General features: G+C 48.7%; 1 protein-coding gene across 1 annotated transcript in view; it reads right to left on the reverse strand.

Annotated features, from left to right (window-relative positions):
* Positions 1-13,641, reverse strand: part of sv2a (synaptic vesicle glycoprotein 2A) — a 30,949-nt gene extending 17,308 nt beyond the window's left edge. Inside the window, exons 1-2 of the mRNA XM_068022819.1 lie at positions 13,065-13,641; positions 570-750 (exon numbers count right to left, since the gene is read on the reverse strand). Of these exons, the coding sequence (XP_067878920.1) occupies positions 570-750; positions 13,065-13,641 (758 nt within the window). The remainder of the gene's footprint in view (positions 1-569; positions 751-13,064) is intronic.
* Between the last annotated feature and the right edge of the window lie 5,547 nt (positions 13,642-19,188).

Raw genomic sequence — 19,188 nt, forward strand, 5'->3', positions numbered from 1 at the left:
CCCTCTCTCTAACCCAGGGGTCACTGGACAGTGATCAGGAGCAGGAACCCTGGCTGATTTCCCCCTCTCTCTAACCCAGGGGTCACTGGACAGTGATCAGGAGCAGGAACCCTGGCTGATTTCCATTCTCTCTAACCCAGGGGTCACTGGGCAGTGATCAGGAGCAGGAACCCTGGCTGATATCCCCCTCTCTCTAACCCAGGAGTCATTGGACAGCGATCAGGAGCAGGAACACTGACTGAACCTCCCCTCTCTAACCCAGGTACGGAGACTAACTAGGTCATTGAGTTACCCCTGGTTGGAACCTGCCCCCCCCCACCCCACCCCACAATACCACAAGGGGCAGTGGATTTTTTTCAGTGAGTCACTGGGGATGACCATTAACATTGTAAACCGATTGTGAACCTTCAGTGTAGCAGTGACAGCAATGGGCCATTCCCCTCACCTCAGCAGGTGGGTTTCAGCCTGGGGCTGTCCAGGAGGTTAATTCCCATCAGAGCAAGCAGGCTAGCACAGTGCAGTATTCAGCATGAGAAAAGGAGCAAGGAAGCAGAGCTGGTCTACCTTACCCAATGCCAGAGAGAAGCCTGCAGAAGAGAAAGGTTCCGTATCCTTGCACAAAGGATGAGAAGAAAGCACAGACACTGTTTACCGAGAGAGAGATGAGCAGACACTGCCTGCGGCCCATTCTGTCTGCAAGACCTCCCCAAAGGAAGGCCCCCACCATCATCCCCAAATACACAATCAGCCCTGCAAGAGAAACAGAGACACAGTCTAGTGAGCCACTCAGTGCACACCCACCCCTGTCCTCTAACCCACTCACACTGGAATGACCCGTCTAACCGACCAGTCCCACCCTTTACCCGCCTTCCCTCTAGCTTGGTGACTAATAACTATTCTACCTGTCTCACACCAAGTTTCATCGCTAACCACCCTGCCCTTCCTGACCTGCATTGACTCCTGGTCCCTACAATGTCTCCAATTTATGTAGCGTCTTAAAGGAGAAGAGGGAGTTGGAGTGGTTTAGGCACTGCATCAGTGGTGGACAAAGGGAGGGTGAAATGCAGCAGAGGCAAGAGTTGCAAAAGGGCAGATATCTTGAAGGGCTCTAAGGCTGGAGGAGGTTACAGAGATAGGGAGCGGGTGAGGCCATGGAGGAACTAGATCACAAGGATGAGAATTTTAAATTGGAGACAGCGGCTGTTTTCTTAAATTCCTGTCCCCTCCACCCTCACCTCCAATAAGTGCAAGGAGCTCTTGGACTTCTTAGTCACTAAGATTGAGACCATCTGATCAGCTGTTTCTGCCGTTCCCTCCCTTCCACCTGGCCAAACGTCCTCTAATGCTCCCCTTTGCCCTAGCCCTGAACTCGCATCTTTATCGTGTTTCTCTCCTATCTTCCCTCATGCCCTCTCTGAGCTCATCTTGTCCATGAGACCCACCTCCTGTCCCCTCGATCCTATTCCCACTAAAGTGCTGACCGTCCAACTTCTCCTCCTGGTCCCCGTGTTAGCTGATATTGTTAACAGTTCTCTCTCTTTAGGTATTGTTCCCTTTCCTTTAAATCTGCTGTCATCACCCCTCTCCTCAAAAAACTAACCTTTAACCCCACCATCCTTGCAAACTACTGCCCCCTCTCCAAAGTCCTTGAGCGTGTTGTCATCTCCCAAATCCATGCCCATCTTTCTGGAACTCCATATTTAAACCTTTCCAATCAGGTCTCTGCCCCTGCCACAACCTTTATCAAAATTGCAAAGGACACCTTATGTGACTGTGACCACACCATTCCCCTCCAACACCTCTCCACCATTGTCCAGCTGGGTGGGACTGCACTCGTCTGGTTCCATTTTTATCTATCTAATTGTAATGGGAGTATCACCTGCAATGGCTATTCTTCCCATTCCCACATTACCACTGATGTGCCCCAAGGATCTATCCTTGATACCCTATTTCTCAGCTACATGCTGCCCCACAGCGATATCATCTGAAAACACAGTTTTCACATGCATACTGACAACACCTAGTTGTACCTCACCACTACCTCTCTCAGCCCCACCACCATCTCTGAATTATCAGACTGCTTATCTGACATCCAGTACTCGATGAGCAGAAATTACTTCCAATTAAATATTGAGAAGACTGAAGCCATTGTCTTTGGTCCTGTTTACAAACTCCGTTCCCTCGACCCCGCCTCTATTCCTCTCCCTGGGAACTGTCTAAGGTTCAAGGTTCTTGCAGCTTATGTGGACGAGATGTGGGACTGCAAGGAGGAAGAGCAAACTGACCACAGCACCAAGTGGGGGGAGTGAAAAGGAATTTATTAAGTAGTAGGGGACAATATAGTTAAGGGGTAGGTACTGTTCTGTGCAGCCGAGAGCGCGAGTGGCAAAGGCGATGTTGCCTGCCTGGTGCCAGGGTTAAGGACATCTCCTTGGGGCTGGAGAGAAACTTGGAATGGGAGGGGAAGGATCCAGTTGTTGTAGTCCATTTGGGTACCAACGACATAGGTCAGACTAAGAAAGAGATTCTGCTGAGTATGAGCAACTAGGGGCCAAATTAAAAAGCAGAACCACAAAGGTAACAATATCTGGATTAGTACCTGAGCCAAGAGCGAATTGGCATAGGGTAAATATGATGGTGAGATTTGTGGGATAATTGAGATTGCCAAGACCAGCTTTGTCAGAATGAAGGACGTGTTAACATCAAAGAAACTGAACTTGAATCTTAAGAAAAGAATGCTACATTTTGTCATCTGTGTTATATGTCTCAGAGACATGGATAACAAACAAAGAGACTATTGATAAGCTGAATGCATTCGAGATGTAGACATATAGGAGGATGTTCTGCATATCCTATAGACAGACAGACTAATGAGGAAGTGCTGGAAATGGCTGGAGAAAAGAGGAAATTAGTGCATAACATCAGAGAGAGAAAGATACAATACTTCAGTCACATCATTAGAGCAGAAGGTAGACAGAGACAATTATAGGAAGGAAAGATCGATGGAAAACGTAGGAGAGGGAAGCGGAGAAGAAAATGGATGACCAATATAATGTACAGGATGCAGTTGACCTATGTGAAATGTGTAAGGGTAGCACAGGACAGACTGGTTGAGATCCATGACAGACAACTTTCTGGGAAGAAGTTGACAAATGAATAAAATAAGATCAGAGTTGAATGCGTGACTTAAAGATTGGTGCAGGAGAAATGGGTTTAGATTCATGGGGCACTGGCAGCAGCACTGTGGAAAGAGGGAGTTGCAAGGACCAGTGGCCTGGCGAATCATAAAACTAGGGCTATAGAGAGGGCTTTAAACTAAATAGTGGAGAGGTGGGTTCAGGTGAGGGAAAATTTAGTAAGTTAACAAGAAAGGACAAGGCAATAGCGCAGGGTAGCGATACAGGTAATGATAACCAGAGTGCGACAGGAAAGGACTGAGTGTACAAACTTAAGAGTGCACCAACAAATAAGGTCAGATTAGGAAAAAATGGCAAAAAGAAAAAATTAAAAGTTCTTTATCTGAATGCATGCAACATTCGTAACAAATTGAATGAATTGATAGCACAAATAAAAATTAATGGGTGTGATATGATAGCCATTCCAGAGACATGGTTGCAAGGTGACCAAAGTTGGGAACTAAATATTCAAGGGTATTTGACATTTCGGAATGATAGGAAGAAAGGGAAAGGAGGTGGGGTAGCTCTGTTAATAAAGGATGAAATCAGAACAGTCGTGAGAAATGATCTAGGCTCGGAAGATAAAGATGTAGAATCAGTTTAGGTGGAAATAAGAAATTGCTAAGTAAAGAAGTCACTGATGGAACTACTTTATTGTTCCCCTAACAGTAGCTACAATATAGGATAGAATATAAATCAAGAAATAAAGAGGGCTTGTAGGAAAGGTATTGCAATAATTGTGGGCAATTTAAACCTTCATATAGATTGGACTGATCAAATTGACAAAGGTAGCCTGGAGAATTAGTTCATAGAGTGTATTAGGGACAGTTGCTTAGAACAATACATTCTGAAACCAACCCAGGAGCCAGCTATTTTAGACTTGGTAATGTGTAATGAGACAGGATTAATAAATGATCTCATAGTAAAGGATCCTGCAGGCAAGAGTGATCTTAACATGATAGAATTTCACATTCAGTTTGAAGGTGACAAGTTTGGGTCTGAAACTAGCATCTTAAACTTAAATAAAGGCAGTTACAAGGGTATGAAGACAGAGTTGCCGAAAGTAGACTGGGAAAATAAGTTAAAAGGTAAGGCAGTAGAGAAGCAGTGGCAGACATTTAAGGAGATATTTCATAACTCTCAACAAAGATATATTCCATCAAGAAAGAAAGACCCTATGAAAAGGATGCACTACCTGTGGCTACCTAAGGAAGTTAAGGATGGTATCAAATTGAAAGTAAAGGTGTACAATGTTGCAAAGATTAGTGGTAGGCCAGAAGATTGGGAAAATTTTAGAAACCAGCAAAAGATGACTCTTACCTTCTGGGAGCGGAGCGGAGCTGACCTGTGGGGAGAACGCTGGGAGCGGAGCCTATAAGTCGACCCTGAGGATTGAGGCCCAGTCTCTTACCTTCTGGGAGAGGAGCAGAGAGGAGCTCTTCCAGCGCGCCGGAGTTTTGAAAAAAAAGGGCAAACAGTGACATCAGAGCAGAGCTGCAAGGTTGGTGAGTAGCAGCAGTTACAATATCTTAAAAAAAGGGGAACTTTTTTTTTTGTTGGAAAAAAACCTCTGGTGATAAGGTGACTACTACTAAATTGTTTTTTTTTTAAGGACTTTAGGTTGAAGTGGGTAAAACAAGGCCCCTAGTGTAATTAGTATTTTTTAATTAAGGGAGTAACTAATTAACCTAAGGGTAAGTCATGGCAGGAGAGCTCAGCCCCGTGATATGCTCCTCCTGTGCTATGTGGGAAATCAGGGACGCTTCCAGTGTCCCTGACGACCATGTGTGCAGGAAGTGTATCCATCTGCAGCTACTGGCTACCCGCATTATGGAGCTGGAGCTGCGGGGGGAATCACTGTGGAGCATCCGCGATACTGAGGAAGTCGTAGATAACACGTTTAGTGAGGTGGTCACACCGCAGGTAATGGCTGCACAGGCAGAAAAGAGATGGGTGACCACCAGACAGAGTAGTAGGCACAGGCAGGTATTGCAGGAGTCCCCTGCGGCCATCCCCCTCTCAAACAGATATACCGCTTTGGATACTGTTTGGGGGGGGGATGACCTCCCAGGGGAAAGCAGCAACAGCCAAGTTCGTGGCACCACGGAGGGCTCTGCTGCACAGCAGGGGAGGAAAAGGGTTGGAAGAGCTATAGTGATGGGAATTCTATCATAAGGGGTGCAGATAGGCATTTCTGTGGCCACAACCGAGACTCCAGGATGGTATGTTGCCTCCCTGGTGCTAGGGTCAAGGATGTCTCTGAGTGGCTGCAGGACATTCTGAAAGGGGAGGGTGAGCAGCCAGAGGTCGTGGTCCATATTGGTACTAACGACATAGGCAGGAAGAGAGATGAGGTCCTGCAAAGTGAATATAGGGAGTTAGGCAGAAGGTTAAAAAGCAGGACCTCGAGGGTTGTAATCTCAGGATTACTCCCTGTGCCACGTGCGAGTGAGGGTAGGAATAGGCAAATGAATGCGTGGCTGAAGAGCTGGTGTAGGCGGGAGGGCTTCAGCTACTTGGATCATTGGGATCTCTTCTGGTGCAGAGGTGCCCTGTACAAGAAGGACAGGTTGCATCTAAACTGGAGGGGGACCAATATCCTTGCAGGGAGGTTTGCTAGTTCTACTCGGGAGGGTTTAAACTAGTCTTGCAGGGGGGTGGGACCCAAAGTAGTTGTCTCTCAGATGAGATAGTTGAGGCAAATGTAGAGGTTAAAGCAAGCAAGTCCAGTAGGCAGGCCGGACAGGGGCAGGACAGGGAACATGGAAGGTCTGGTAGGCTAAACTGCATTTACTTTAATGCAAGAAGCCTTACAGGTAAGGCAGATGAACTCAGAGCATGGATCGGTACATGGGATTGTGATATTATAGCTATTACGGAAACGTGGTTGAGGGATGGGCAGGACTGGCAGCTCAATGTTCCGGGGTACCAATCCTTCCAGCGTGACAGAGGTGGAGGTAAGAGAGGAGGGGGAGTTGCACTATTGATTAGGGAGGACATCACGGCAGTACTTAGAGAGGATATCCCAGGGGAACGTCCAGCAAGGCCATATGGGTAGAACTTAGAAATAGGAAAGGGGTGATCACTTTGATGGGATTATACTATAGGCCCCCCAATAGTCAGAGGGAAGTGGAGGAGCATATATGTAGGGAAATCACAGATAGGTGTAGGAATTATAGGGTAGTAATAGTAGGTGATTTTAACTTCCCTAATATTGACTGGGACTGCCTTAGTGCTAAGGGATCAGATGGGGAAGAATTTGTTAACTGTGTCCAGGATAGTTTCCTGAAGCAGTATGTGGATGGCCCTACTAGAGAAGGGGCTACACTCGACCTCCTCTTAGGAAATGAGGATGGGTAGGTGGTTGATGTGCAGTGGGGGAGCACTTTGGGACCAGTGACCATAACTCTTATTAGCTTCAAGATAGTTATGGAAAAGGATAGGACTGGTCCTCAGCTTGAAGTCCTAAACTGGGGGAAGGCTAATTTCAATGGCATCAGACAGGAACTCTCAAAAGTTGAATGGGAGAGGCTGTTTACAGGTAAAGGGACGTCTGGCAAGTGGGAGGCTTTTAAAAGTGAGATGGGAAGCATTCAGGGCCGGCATGTTCCTGTTAGATGGAAGGGCAAGGCTGGCAAGTTTAGGGAACCTTGGTTGACGAGGGATATTGAGGGTCTGGTCAGGACAAAGAGGGAGGCATATGTCAGATATAGGCAAGTGGGAACGAGCGAGTCCCTCGAGGCGTATAGGGGATGTAGGACAACACTTAAGAAGGAAATTAGGAGGGCGAAAAGGGGCCATGAGATTTCCCTGGCAGAAAAGATAAAGGAGAATCCTAAAAGATTCTATAAGTATATTAAGAGTAAAAGGGTAGCTAGGGAGAGAGTAGGTCCCCTTAAGGATCAGTGTGGCAATCTATGTGTGGAGCCACGGGAAATGGGCGAGGTCTTAAATGAATATTTCTCGTCCGTATTTAGCGTGGAGAAGGTCATGGAAGCTAGTGAGTTCAAGGGAGAGAACACTGATATCCTGGAGCATATCAGCATTACAAAGGAGGTTGTGTTGGAGGTTTTGAAGTGCATTAAGGTGGATAAATCCCCAGGGCCTGACCAGGTGTATCCTCGGATGCTATGGGAAGCAAGGGAGGAGATTGCTGGGGCCCTGGCAGAGATTTTTGTATCATCGTTAGCCACGGGTGAGCTACCGGAAGACTGGAGGATAGCTAATGTTGTGCCTTTATTTAAGAAGGGCAGCAGGGATAAGCCAGGGAACTACAGGCCGGTGAGCCTTACATCAGTGGTGGGAAAGTTATTGGAAGGGTTTCAGAGAGACAGGATTTATATGCATCTGGAAAGGCAAGGTCTGATTAGGGATAGTCAGCATGGCTTTGTGCTTTGGAAATCATGTCTCACAAATTTGATTGAGTTTTTCGAGGAGGTGACCAAGAGGATTGACGAGGGCAGGGCGATGGACGTTGTCTACATGGTCTTTAGCAAGGCCTTTGACAAAGTTCCGCATGGTAGGCTGGTTCAAAAGGTTGGAACATATGAGATCCAGGGTGAGCTAGCAAATTGGATACAAAATTGGCTTGGTGATAGGAGGCAAAGGATGGTAGTGGAGGGTTGTTTTTCAGATTGGAGGCCGGTGACCAGTGGTGTGCTACAGGGATTGGTGCTGGGTCCTCTGTTGTTTGTCGTATACATTAATGACTTGGATGTGAATGTAAGGGGAATGATTAGTAAGTTTGCAGATGACACCAAAATTAGTGGTATAGTGGACAGTGAAGAAGGTTGTCTAAGGTTACAACAAGATATAGATCAACTGGGAAAGTGGGCAAGGGAGTGGCAAATGGAATTTAACGCAGACAAGTGTGAAGTGATGCATTTTGGGAAGTTAAACCAGGGTAGGACATATACAGTGAATGGCAGGGTCCTGGGGAGTGTTCTTGAGCAGAGAGACCTTGGGGTGCAAGCACATAGTTCCCTGAAAGTGGCAACAGGTAGACAGGGTGGTGAAGAAGGCGTATGGCATGCTTGCCTTCATCAGCCGAGGCATTCAGTGCAAGAGTTGGGACGTCATGTTACAATTGTACATAATGTTGGTTAGGCCGCACTGTGTACTGTGTGCAGTTCTGGTCGCCGCACTACAGGAAAGATATGATTAAGCTAGAGTGGGTGCAGAAAAGATTCACAAGGATGTTGCCTGGTTTGGAGGGCTTGCGTTATAAAGAGAGATTGAATAGGCTGGGTCTGTTTTCTCTGGAGCGAAGGATGCTGAGAGGGGACATGATAGAGGTAAATAAAATTTAGAGAGGCATAGATAGGGTAGATAGCCAGAATCTGTTTCCCATGGTAGGGGTGACTAAAACTAGAGGGCATAGATTTAAGGTGAGAGGGAGGAGGTTTAAAGGGGTAAATTTTTCACACAAAGAATAGTGGGTATCTGGAATGAGCTGCCTGAGGTGGTGGAGGCAGGAACAGTAGCGACGTTTAAGAGGCATCTGGACAGGTACTTGAATGAGCAAGGCATAGAGGGATATGGAATTAATGCAGGCAGGTGGGATTAGTATAGATAGGCATTATGGTCGGCATGGACACGGTGGGCCGAAGGGCCTGTTTCTATGCTGTACGACTCTATGACTCTAAAAAGGGAGAAATTAGAGTATGAGAGTAAACTAGCAAGAAATATAAAAACAGACAGTAAAAGCTTCTACAAATATTTAAAAAGTAAGAGAGTAGCTAAAGTAAGTGTTGGTCCCTTAGAGGATGAGAATGGAGAATTAATAATGGGAGACAAGGAATAGCAGAGACTTTGAACAAGTGTTGTGTATCTGTCTTAACAATAGAAGACACAAAAAGCATCCTAAGAATAGCAGAAAATCAAGAGGCCAACAGGAGGGAGGAACTTGAAACAATTACTATCACTGGAGAAAAAGTACTAGGAAAACTAATGGGATTAAAGGCTGACAAGTCCCCTGGACCTGATGGCCTGCATCCTAAGGCCTTAAAAGAAGTCGCTGCAGAGATAGCAGATGTATTGGTTGTGATCTTCAAAAATTCCCTAGATTCTGGAAAGGTCCCAGCCAGTTGGAAAACCGCAAATGGAACATCTCTATTCAAGAAAAGGGGCAACAGAAACACAAAACTGTAGGCCAGTTAGTCTAACATCTGTCATTGACAAAATGCTAGAATCCATTATTAAGGAAGTAATAGCAGTATATTTAGAAAATCATAATGCAATCAGGCAGAGTCAACATGGTTTTATGAAAGGGAAATAGTGTTTTACAAATTTATTAGAGTTCTTTGAGGATGTAGTGAGGAGGGTGCATAAAGGGGAACCAGTAGATGTCATGTATTTGGATTTCCAAAAGGCATTCGATAAGGTGCCACGTAAAAGGTTACCTCACAAGATGAGCGCTCATGGAGTTGGGGTAATATATATTAGCATGTAGAGGGGCATTTTCAGGTTGGTAAACTCTAACTAGTGGAGTGCAACAGGGATCAGTGCTGGGACCTCACAGAATCAACTATTTACAATCTATATCAATGACTTGGATGAAGGGACTGAGTGTACAGTATCCAAATTTGAGATGATACAAAGATGGGCGGCACAATGGCGCAGTGGTTAGCACCGCAGCCTCACAGCTCCAGCGACCCGGGTTCAGTTCTGGGTACTGCCTGTGCGGAGTTTGCAAGTTCTCCCTGTGACCGGGTGGGTTTCGCCGGGTGCTCCGGTTTCCTCCCACAGCCAAAGACTTGCAGATTGATAGGTAAATTGGCCATTGTAAATTGCCCCTAGTGTTGGTAGGTGGTAGGAGAATGGTGTGGATGTGGTAGGGAATATGGGGTTAATGTCGGATTAGTATAAATGGGTGGTTGTTGGTTGGCACAGACTCGGTGGGCTGAAGGGCCTGTTTCAGTGCTGTATTTCTAAATAAATAAAATAAATAGGTAGGAAAGCAAGTGGTGAGGAGGACATAAAAGAGAGATATAGGATAGATTGAGTGAGCAAATGTTTGGCGGATACATGGACAGACACTGTAGAATGCTGCAGTACAGAGGGATCTGGGTGTCCCTTGTACATGAACTACAAAAAGTTAACATGCAGGTTCAGCAAGTAATTCGGAAGACAAATGGAATGTTAGCATTTATTGCAAGGGGGACAGAGTATAAAAGTAAGGAAGTCTTGCTACAACTGTACAGGACATTGGTGAGACCGCAGCTAGAGCACTGCGTACTGTTTTGGTCTCCTTATTTAAGGAGGGATATACTTGCATTGGAAGCAGTTCAGAGAAAGTTCACTAGGTTGATTCCTGGGATGAAGGGGTCGTTTTATGAGGAAAGGTTGAGCTTTGGAATTTTGAAGAATGAGAGGTGATCTTATTGAAACATACAAGATTCTGATGTGGCTTGACAAGGTAGATGCTGAGAGAATAAAAATGTTAAGTCTGTTTCTCTCTTTACAGATGCTACCTGACCTGCTGAGTATTTCCAGCACTTCCTTGTTTTATTTCATATTTCCAGCATCCGCAGTATTTTGCTTTTATTTTAGATGCTGAGAGGATGTTTCCTCTCATGGGGAATCTCAAACTAGAGGACACAGTTTCAGAATAAGAGGTCTCCCATTTAAAATGGAGATGAGGAGAAATTTCTTCTCTCAGAGGGTTGTTAATCTGTGGAATTCTCTTCCCCAGAGAGCAGTGGAGGCTGGGTCATTGAATATATTCAAGGCTGAGTTAGACAGATTTTTGATCTACAAGGGAGTTGAGGGTTGTGGGGGGCAGGCAGAGAAGTGGAGTTAAGGTCACAATCAGATCAGCCATGATCTTAGTAAGTGGTGGAGCAGACTCGAGGGGCCAAGTGGCCTGTTCCTGCTCCTATTTCTTATGCTGTTATGTTCTAAGGCTGAACTTGGCGTGATATTTGACCCCGAGATGAGTTTCCGACCACATATCCACACAATCACCATGACCGCCTACTCACACCTCCGTAACATTATCCCTCTCTGCTCCCGCCTCAGCTCACCTGCTGCTGAAACCTTCAATCATGCCTTTAGATTCCAGCACCACCCAGCTTTCACCCACATTCTACCCTCCATAAACCTGACCTCATCCAAAGAATGAGCTTGGGAGGAGTGAAAGGGGTTTGTAACCGGTCACGGAATGGAGTGAAAGGGGTTTGTAACCGGTCACGGAATGGAGTGAAAGGGGTTTGTAACCGGTCACGGAATGGAGTGAAAGGGGTTTGTAACCGGTCACGGAATGGAGTGAAAGGGGTTTGTAACCGGTCACGGAATGGAGTGAAAGGGGTTTGTAACCGGTCACGGAATGGAGTGAAAGGGGTTTGTAACCGGTCACGGAATGGAGTGAAAGGGATTTGTAACCGGTCACGGAATTGAGGGAAAGGGATTTGTAACCGGTCACGGAATGGAGTGAAAGGGATTTGTAACCGGTCACGGAATGGAGTGAAAGGGATTTGTAACCGGTCACGGAATGGAGTGAAAGGGATTTGTAACCGGTCACGGAATGGAGTGAAAGGGATTTGTAACCGGTCACGGAATGGAGTGAAAGGGATTTGTAACCGGTCACGGAATGGAGTGAAAGGGATAAATTATACTGTTGCACTCTCTAAATGATGTGGAGACTAAAACCCCTCAGTCTGGGTGTCCCTTTCTTAGTTACTGTGGGAGGCTAAAGGATGTGTGGATGGCATCGGGTTGCTCTGACTTAGTGTGTCCTCTGTTTAATATTGTAGCTCTCTGAAGAGTGCATCAATCTGTCGATGAGATGAATATCACTTAAAACCTGGCTCCCCGACCTGAACCCAACTAGACCCGATTACGTGTCGGGTTCGGGTCAGATTAAAATTCCGAGTCCAGCATTCGGGCTCGGGTTGGGTCGGGCTGGACACTGCTTCTGGGAAGTCACGGGATCAGGCTTACCCATGATTCCCCACAACTCCAGCTGCAGGAATAGGTGCTGCCCAGAACAGGTAAAAGAGATTCACGTCGGGTCAGGCGCAAAAAAAAATTGAAGGGCTTGGGTTGGGTTTTAATTTTATACCGAAGCCAGGACCGCGGATTGCAAACTGTGACACCAACAGCATCGAAAACACCTTGAGCAGCCTCAGTCAATGATGCAGTCAGTGGCTGTTTCCCTCTGCAATTACCCCACGTCAAGAATAATTACAGCTGATTGATTCCCATTTGCAAAAACACAATCTTTCAATGGGGGAAGATGCGAGAACCCCAGACTGAGGGCGGGGCCAGGGCCACACACGCAGCGGGGCGGGGCCTGGGGGGGGCCACACACGCAGCGGGGCGGGGCCTGGGGGGGCCACACACGCAGCGGGGCGGGGCCTTGGGGGGCCACACACGCAGCGGGGCGGGGCCTGGGGGGGGCCACACACGCAGCGGGGCGGGGCCTGGGGGGGGCCACACACGCAGCGGGGCGGGGCCTGGGGGGGCCACACACGCAGCGGGGCGGGGCCTGGGGGGCCACACACGCAGCGGGGCGGGGCCTGGGGGGGGCCACACACGCAGCGGGCGGGGCCTGGGGGGGCCACACATGCAGCGGGCGGGGCCTGGGGGGGCCACACACGCAGCGGGGCGGGGCCTGGGGGGGCCACACACGCAGCGGGGCGGGGCCTGGGGGGGCCACACACGCAGCGGGGCGGGGCCTGGGGGGGCCACACACGCAGCGGGGCGGGGCCTGGGGGGGCCACACACGCAGTGGGGCGGGGCCTGGGGGGCCACACACGCAGTGGGGCGGGGCCTGGGGGGGCCACACATGCAGCGGGGCGGGGCCTGGGGGGGCCACACATGGGTCACAGTGACTATATAACAGTTTGTGGCCTATAGCAGTTGGGTTTGAACGTTCCTTGCACTTACCGAGCATGCCCTTGTTGGAGTCAGATAGACACATGTCCTTCTCAGCACTGGGGAGCACGAATCCAACCACAAAGACCTCGACTCCGTCTGCCATGAGAGCCAGGCCCAGGACAAAGTACAGGGTCCACTGGAAGCGGCCATGACCACACTCCTGCAGGATGAGCTCATACTGCTGGGCTAGCTGCTCTTTCTCCTTCTCCAACTCGCCTTCCATGTCCTCATAATCCCTGAACTCCTCCACCATGGGCTGTGTGCTCGCCATGTGGTCCTCTGCCATCTTGTTGGCATGGGGGATGCCCTGATATTCCCCCTCATAGATCTCGTCTTCCTCATCATGCCCCTCAGTGGCATCGCTTGAGCCTCCCTCTTCATCGTTTCCACGGGAGTAGCTACGTTGCGGCTGGTAATCATCGTCATCGTCCTCCTCCTGGAATCGTGTGTAGGAGCGCCGGCTGTACTCATCCTGGAGCCGGTCTGTACCCTTGCCCACCTTTTTTGCTGCCTGCCGTTTCACCTCCTTGGCAATGTCCTTGGCTCCTCGGATGAAGGCTGTCCGATCTTTGAAGTTGTCATCCATGGCGACTTGTCTCAGCAGCTGCGGGGGATTGTATGGGAGATTGGCCTTGTGTTTCACATCCAGGAGCAAAACTGCAGAGGCACACGGCACACTGGCTCTAGATGGCGAAACTCAGCAGGGATCAGACAGAGCTTGAGTCGGGAGAGCGAGCGGGCGGGGACGGAGCGGGGACGGAGCGGGAACGGAGCGGGAACGGAGCGGGAACGGAGCGGGAACGGAGCGGGAACGGAGCGGGAACAGAGCGGGAACAGAGCGGGAACAGAGCGGGAACAGAGCGGGGTATGTGTTGATTTAAAACGCAGGTAGTGTGTTAAGAAGTAGGGCAGAACAGTGACTTTGTGGCAAGGAGTCACTGATGTACTCAATACAGACAGGTGAGCAGCTGTTGGTTCGGCAGATCCTGAAAGTTAAGAGAGAAAAAAGTGAATTTTATTGGTTCACAGTGAAAGTAGTGCAGAGCTGTTCAACTAAAGGAGACAGGAGTTGCTAAGCCATGTCAGGTAAGGAGCTTGCAGCAAGCAGTCTAACTCCCATACAGGCCCCTGTGAACAGCTCTACCACACCAAGGTGAAGCACACAGATATCAGTCCTGGAGAACGGAGAGGTAGTCGGTCCATTGGGTGGGTTAGAGACAATGAGCCAGTGGTTAGCAGTCATCCAGAACTTATACGACCTGTTCCTCAGGAGCTGCATGGCAGAGCGAGGTGCCAGCTTGTGAGCTCCTGGTCTCTGTGGCTTTGTCCCACAACAATGATGGGGGAGGGGGGGGGTCAGAGACAGGGAGAGAGAATTATAGAATGGTTACAGCACAAGAGGCCATTCAGCCCGTCATGTCCATACCGGCTCTCTGCAAGAGCATTTCAGGTAGTCGCACTCTCCCACCCTTTCCCCATAGCCCTGCAAATTTTCTCTCCAAAGGCTTAGCCATTCCCTTTTGAAAGCCACAATTGAATCTGCCTCCACCACCCTCTCAGGCAGTACATTCCAGATTGTACCAATCACTGCATAAAAAAAGATGTTCCTCATGTTGCCATTGGTTTTTTTGCCAATCGCCTTATATCAATGTCCTATAGTTCTTGACCATTCTGCCAATGGGAACAGTTTCTCTCTATACTGTCTAAACCCCTCGTGATTTTGAACACACCTATCAAATCTCCTCTCAACCTTCTCTAAGGAGAACAACCCCCGTTTCTCCAATCTCTCCTCAACTGCAGTCCCTCAAACTAGAACCATGCTCATAAATCTTTTCTGCACCCTCTCTAAAACCTTCACATCCTTCCTTAAAGAGAAAGAGGGGCAGATACAGGGAGAGAGAGACAGGGGCAGAGACAGGGGTTCAAGAAAGCAGTTCAGCATCACCTTCTCAAGGGAAATTAGGGATGGGCAACAAATGCTGGCCTTGCAAGCGACGTCCACATCCCATATCAGCTCTCCTTAATATCTTGAAAATTTGGATCAAATCACCCCTTAATCTTCTAAATTCCAGGGTATACAAGCCTAGTTTGTATAATATCTTTTCATACCATTGGGAGTTCAGGTATCATTCTAGTAAATCTACACAGCACTCCCTCTAAGGCCAATCTATCCTTCTGAAGGTGTGGTGCCCAGAACTGCTCATAGTGCTCCAGGTGTGATCTCACCAAGGTTGTGTATATCTGAAGCATGACTTCTAATCCTTTGTATTCTTGTCCTCTCGATATAAAGGTCAGTATTCCGTTAGCTGCCTTGATTATTTTTGTACCTGTCCATGACATTTTAATGATCTATGTACATGGACCCCTAAGTTACTTCAGACGTTCACTCTAGCTTTTCACCATTTATACAGTACTCTGATCTCTCCTTTTTAAGATCCAAGTTGGATGACTTCATACTTGCTAACATTGAAATCCATTTTCCACAGTTTTGTCCATTCACTTAATCTGTTAGTAACCCTTTATTAATTTTTGTTTCCATCTACACTACTGGCTTGATTGATTATGTGAGGGCATCACAGCTGCTCCTGCTCCTGTCCTTCACTGCGCTTTAGACAGGCACCCTGCTTCCTCCAAACATTTACAATGTCTGCTCTTCTGCCCAAGCTCAGATTATCTAAACAGATACCAACCTGTGATTTTAATTAGGAATTTAATTCCTAGTCTGTCTCTCTTGTTACACCTGGTGGTGGTGCATTTTCCCACGAAAATATCAGTGAGTTAACATTCTTTTCAACGTGGCGGCATCGGCTCTATCAGCCGAATGGACACCTTCTGTGCTGTAAATGACTCTGCATGACTGAGAGGGAGGGCAGAGACAGGGGAGAGGGGGTCAGAGACAGGGGAGAGCGAGAGGGGGTCAGAGAGGGGAGAGGGAGAGGGGAGAGAGGGAGAGGGGCAGAGACAGTGGAGAGAGAGAGAGAGGGGCAGAGACAGTGGAGAGAGAGAGAGGGGCAGAGGCTGGGGAGAGAGAGAGGGGCAGAGACAGTGGAGAGAGAGAGAGGGGCAGAGACAGTGGAGAGAGAGAGGGGCAGAGACAGTGGAGAGAGAGAGAGGGGCAGAGACTGGGAGAGAGAGAGAGGGGCAGAGACTGGGGAGAGAGAGAGAGGGGCAGAGACTGGGGAGAGAGAGAGAGGGGCAGAGACTGGGGAGAGAGAGAGAGGGGCAGAGACTGGGGAGAGAGAGAGAGGGGCAGAGACTGGGGAGAGAGAGAGAGGGGCAGAGACTGGGGAGAGAGAGAGAGGGGCAGAGACTGGGGAGAGAGAGAGAGGGGCAGAGACTGGGGAGAGAGAGAGAGAGGGGCAGAGACTGGGGAGAGAGAGAGAGGGGCAGAGACTGGGGAGAGAGAGGGACAGAGACTGGGGAGAGAGAGGGACAGAGACTGGGGAGAGAGGGGGACAGAGACTGGGGAGAGAGGGGGACAGAGACTGGGGAGAGAGGGGGCCAGAGACTGGGGAGAGAGGGGGCCAGAGACTGGGGAGAGAGGGGGCCAGAGACTGGGGAGAGAGGGGGCCAGAGACTGGGGAGAGAGGGGGACAGAGACTGGGGGGAGAGAGGGGGACAGAGACTGGGGAGAGAGGGGGACAGAGGCTGGGGAGAGACGGGCAGAGGCTGGGGAGAGAGACGGGCAGAGGCTGGGGAGAGAGACGGGCAGAGGCTGGGGAGAGAGACGGGCAGAGGCTGGGGAGAGAGACGGGCAGAGGCTGGGGAGAGAGACGGGCAGAGGCTGGGGAGAGAGACGGGCAGAGGCTGGGGAGAGAGACGGGCAGAGGCTGGGGAGAGAGACGGGCAGAGGCTGGGGAGAGAGACGGGCAGAGGCTGGGGAGAGAGACGGGCAGAGGCTGGGGAGAGAGACGGGCAGAGGCTGGGGAGAGAGACGGGCAGAGGCTGGGGAGAGAGAGGGACAGAGACTGGGGAGAGAGAGGGGCCGAGAGACGGGCAGAGGCACCACCTTTTAGGCAGTGCATTCCAGAACACAACAACTCACTGTGTGAAATAAAAATGTTATCTCAGCTCTGGTTCTACTGCCTATCTCCTTGAATCTGTCTTCTCAGGTTACCAGTGGAACGAGTTTCACCTTATTTATTCTATTAAAATTAGGAACACTTCTATCAAATTTCCTCTTAACCTTCTCGGCACTAAGGAAACCAATCCCAGTTTCTCCAGACTCTCCACATTAACTATTGTTCCTCATTCCTGGTACCTTTCTAGTAAATCTCCTCTGCACCCTCTTCAAGGCCTTGGCAACCTTTGTAAAATGTGGATTCCAAAGTTGAATACTCCAGCTGGCCTAATAGTGATTATCATGATTTCAGAACCGAAGAATACACAAGAGTGATCTCCTTGTTTTTGGACAGTCTTGCTCTATTAATAAAGCCAAGGATCCCATATGCTTTTAAACAGCTTTCTCAAATTCTCCTGCCCCTTTCTAAAATGTTTGCACTTACAACCTCAGGTCTCTGTTCCTGCACCACTCTTAAAATTGTATAATTTATTTATATATAAACCGCCAAACCACTGGAATAGATTCCAGTCGGTAACTCACTCCCGCCTATCCATTACTCCCTATGCAAACCCCCCGAACTAGAGGCCTGCGATCCGACCCGAACCCCACGGGACCCGATGACATGTGTCAGGTCCGGGTCGGGTCGGGCCCATCTTCCGGGGCCAGCTTTCGGGCACAGGACTTGTCTATTTGGATCGGGTCGGACAGACATGGGAAGTGCTCTGCTGGTAAGTATTAAAACATTTTTTAATTACTTGAGCTGGGAGTCCGGGACGAAATTGAGTCTGCGCAGTGCGTGCGATGACATCATAGTGACTGTATGAGCAGCAGCTCGGTGGAGCTTCCCAGTCTGAAGGTAAGTAAACGGAGGGTCGGGTAGGGCAGAGTACTGACGGGCTCGGGCCGGGTCGGGCTTCGGTCGGGTTCGGGTCAGGTTCATTTTCCCGAACGAAAGAAGGCCTCTACCCCGAACCCCTCGATTAGATTCCGGTCTGCAACTCACTCCCAGGTATCTGTTATTCTATATATAAACCACCCCGAACCCCTCGATTAGATTCCAGTCTGTAACTCACTACCGGGTATCTGTTATTCTATATGTAAACCACCCCGAACCCCTCGATTAGATTCCAGTCTGCAACTCCCTCCCGAGTATCTGTTATTCTCTATATAAACATCCCCGAACACCTCGATTAGATTCCAGTCTGCAACTCCCTCCCGAGTATCTGTTATTCTCTATATAAACATCCCCGAACACCTCGATTAGATTCCAGTCTGCAACTCCCTCCCGAGTATCTGTTATTCTCTATATAAACATCCCCGAACACTTCGATTAGATTCCAGTCTGCAACTCACTCCCGGGTATCTGTTATTCTATATCTAAACCACCCGAACCCCTCGATTAGATTCCAGTCTGTAACTCACTCCCGGGTATCTGTTATTCTATATATAAACCACCCGAACCCCTCGATTAGATTCCAGTCTGTAACTCACTCCCGGGTATCTGTTATTCTATATATAAACCACCTGAACCACTCGATTAGATTCCAGTCTGTAACTCACTCCCGGGGATCTGTTATTCTATATATAAACCACCCGAACCCCTCGATTAGATTCCAGTCTGTAACTCACGACCGGGTATCTGTTATTGTATATATAAACCACCCGAACCCCTCGATTAGATTCCAGTCTGTAACTCACTCCCGGGTATCTGTTATTCTATATATAAACCACCCGAACCCCTCGATTAGATTCCAATCTGTAACTCACTCCCGGGTATCTGTTATTCTATATATAAACCACCCTGCACCCCTCGATTAGATTCCAGTCTGTAACTCACTCCCAGGTATCTGTTATTCTATATATAAACCACCCTGCACCCCTCGATTAGATTCCAGTCTGTAACTCACTCCCGGGTATCTGTTATTCTATATATAAACCACCCGAACCCCTCGATTAGATTCCAGTCTGTAACTCACTCCCGGGTATCTGTTATTCTATCTTTAAACCACCCGAACCCCTCGATTAGATTCCAGTCTGCAACTCACTCCCGGGTATCTGTTATTCTATATA

Source organism: Heterodontus francisci, chromosome 46, assembly GCF_036365525.1.
Source record: "Heterodontus francisci isolate sHetFra1 chromosome 46, sHetFra1.hap1, whole genome shotgun sequence".
NCBI classification, from domain to species: Eukaryota; Metazoa; Chordata; class Chondrichthyes; order Heterodontiformes; family Heterodontidae; genus Heterodontus; species Heterodontus francisci.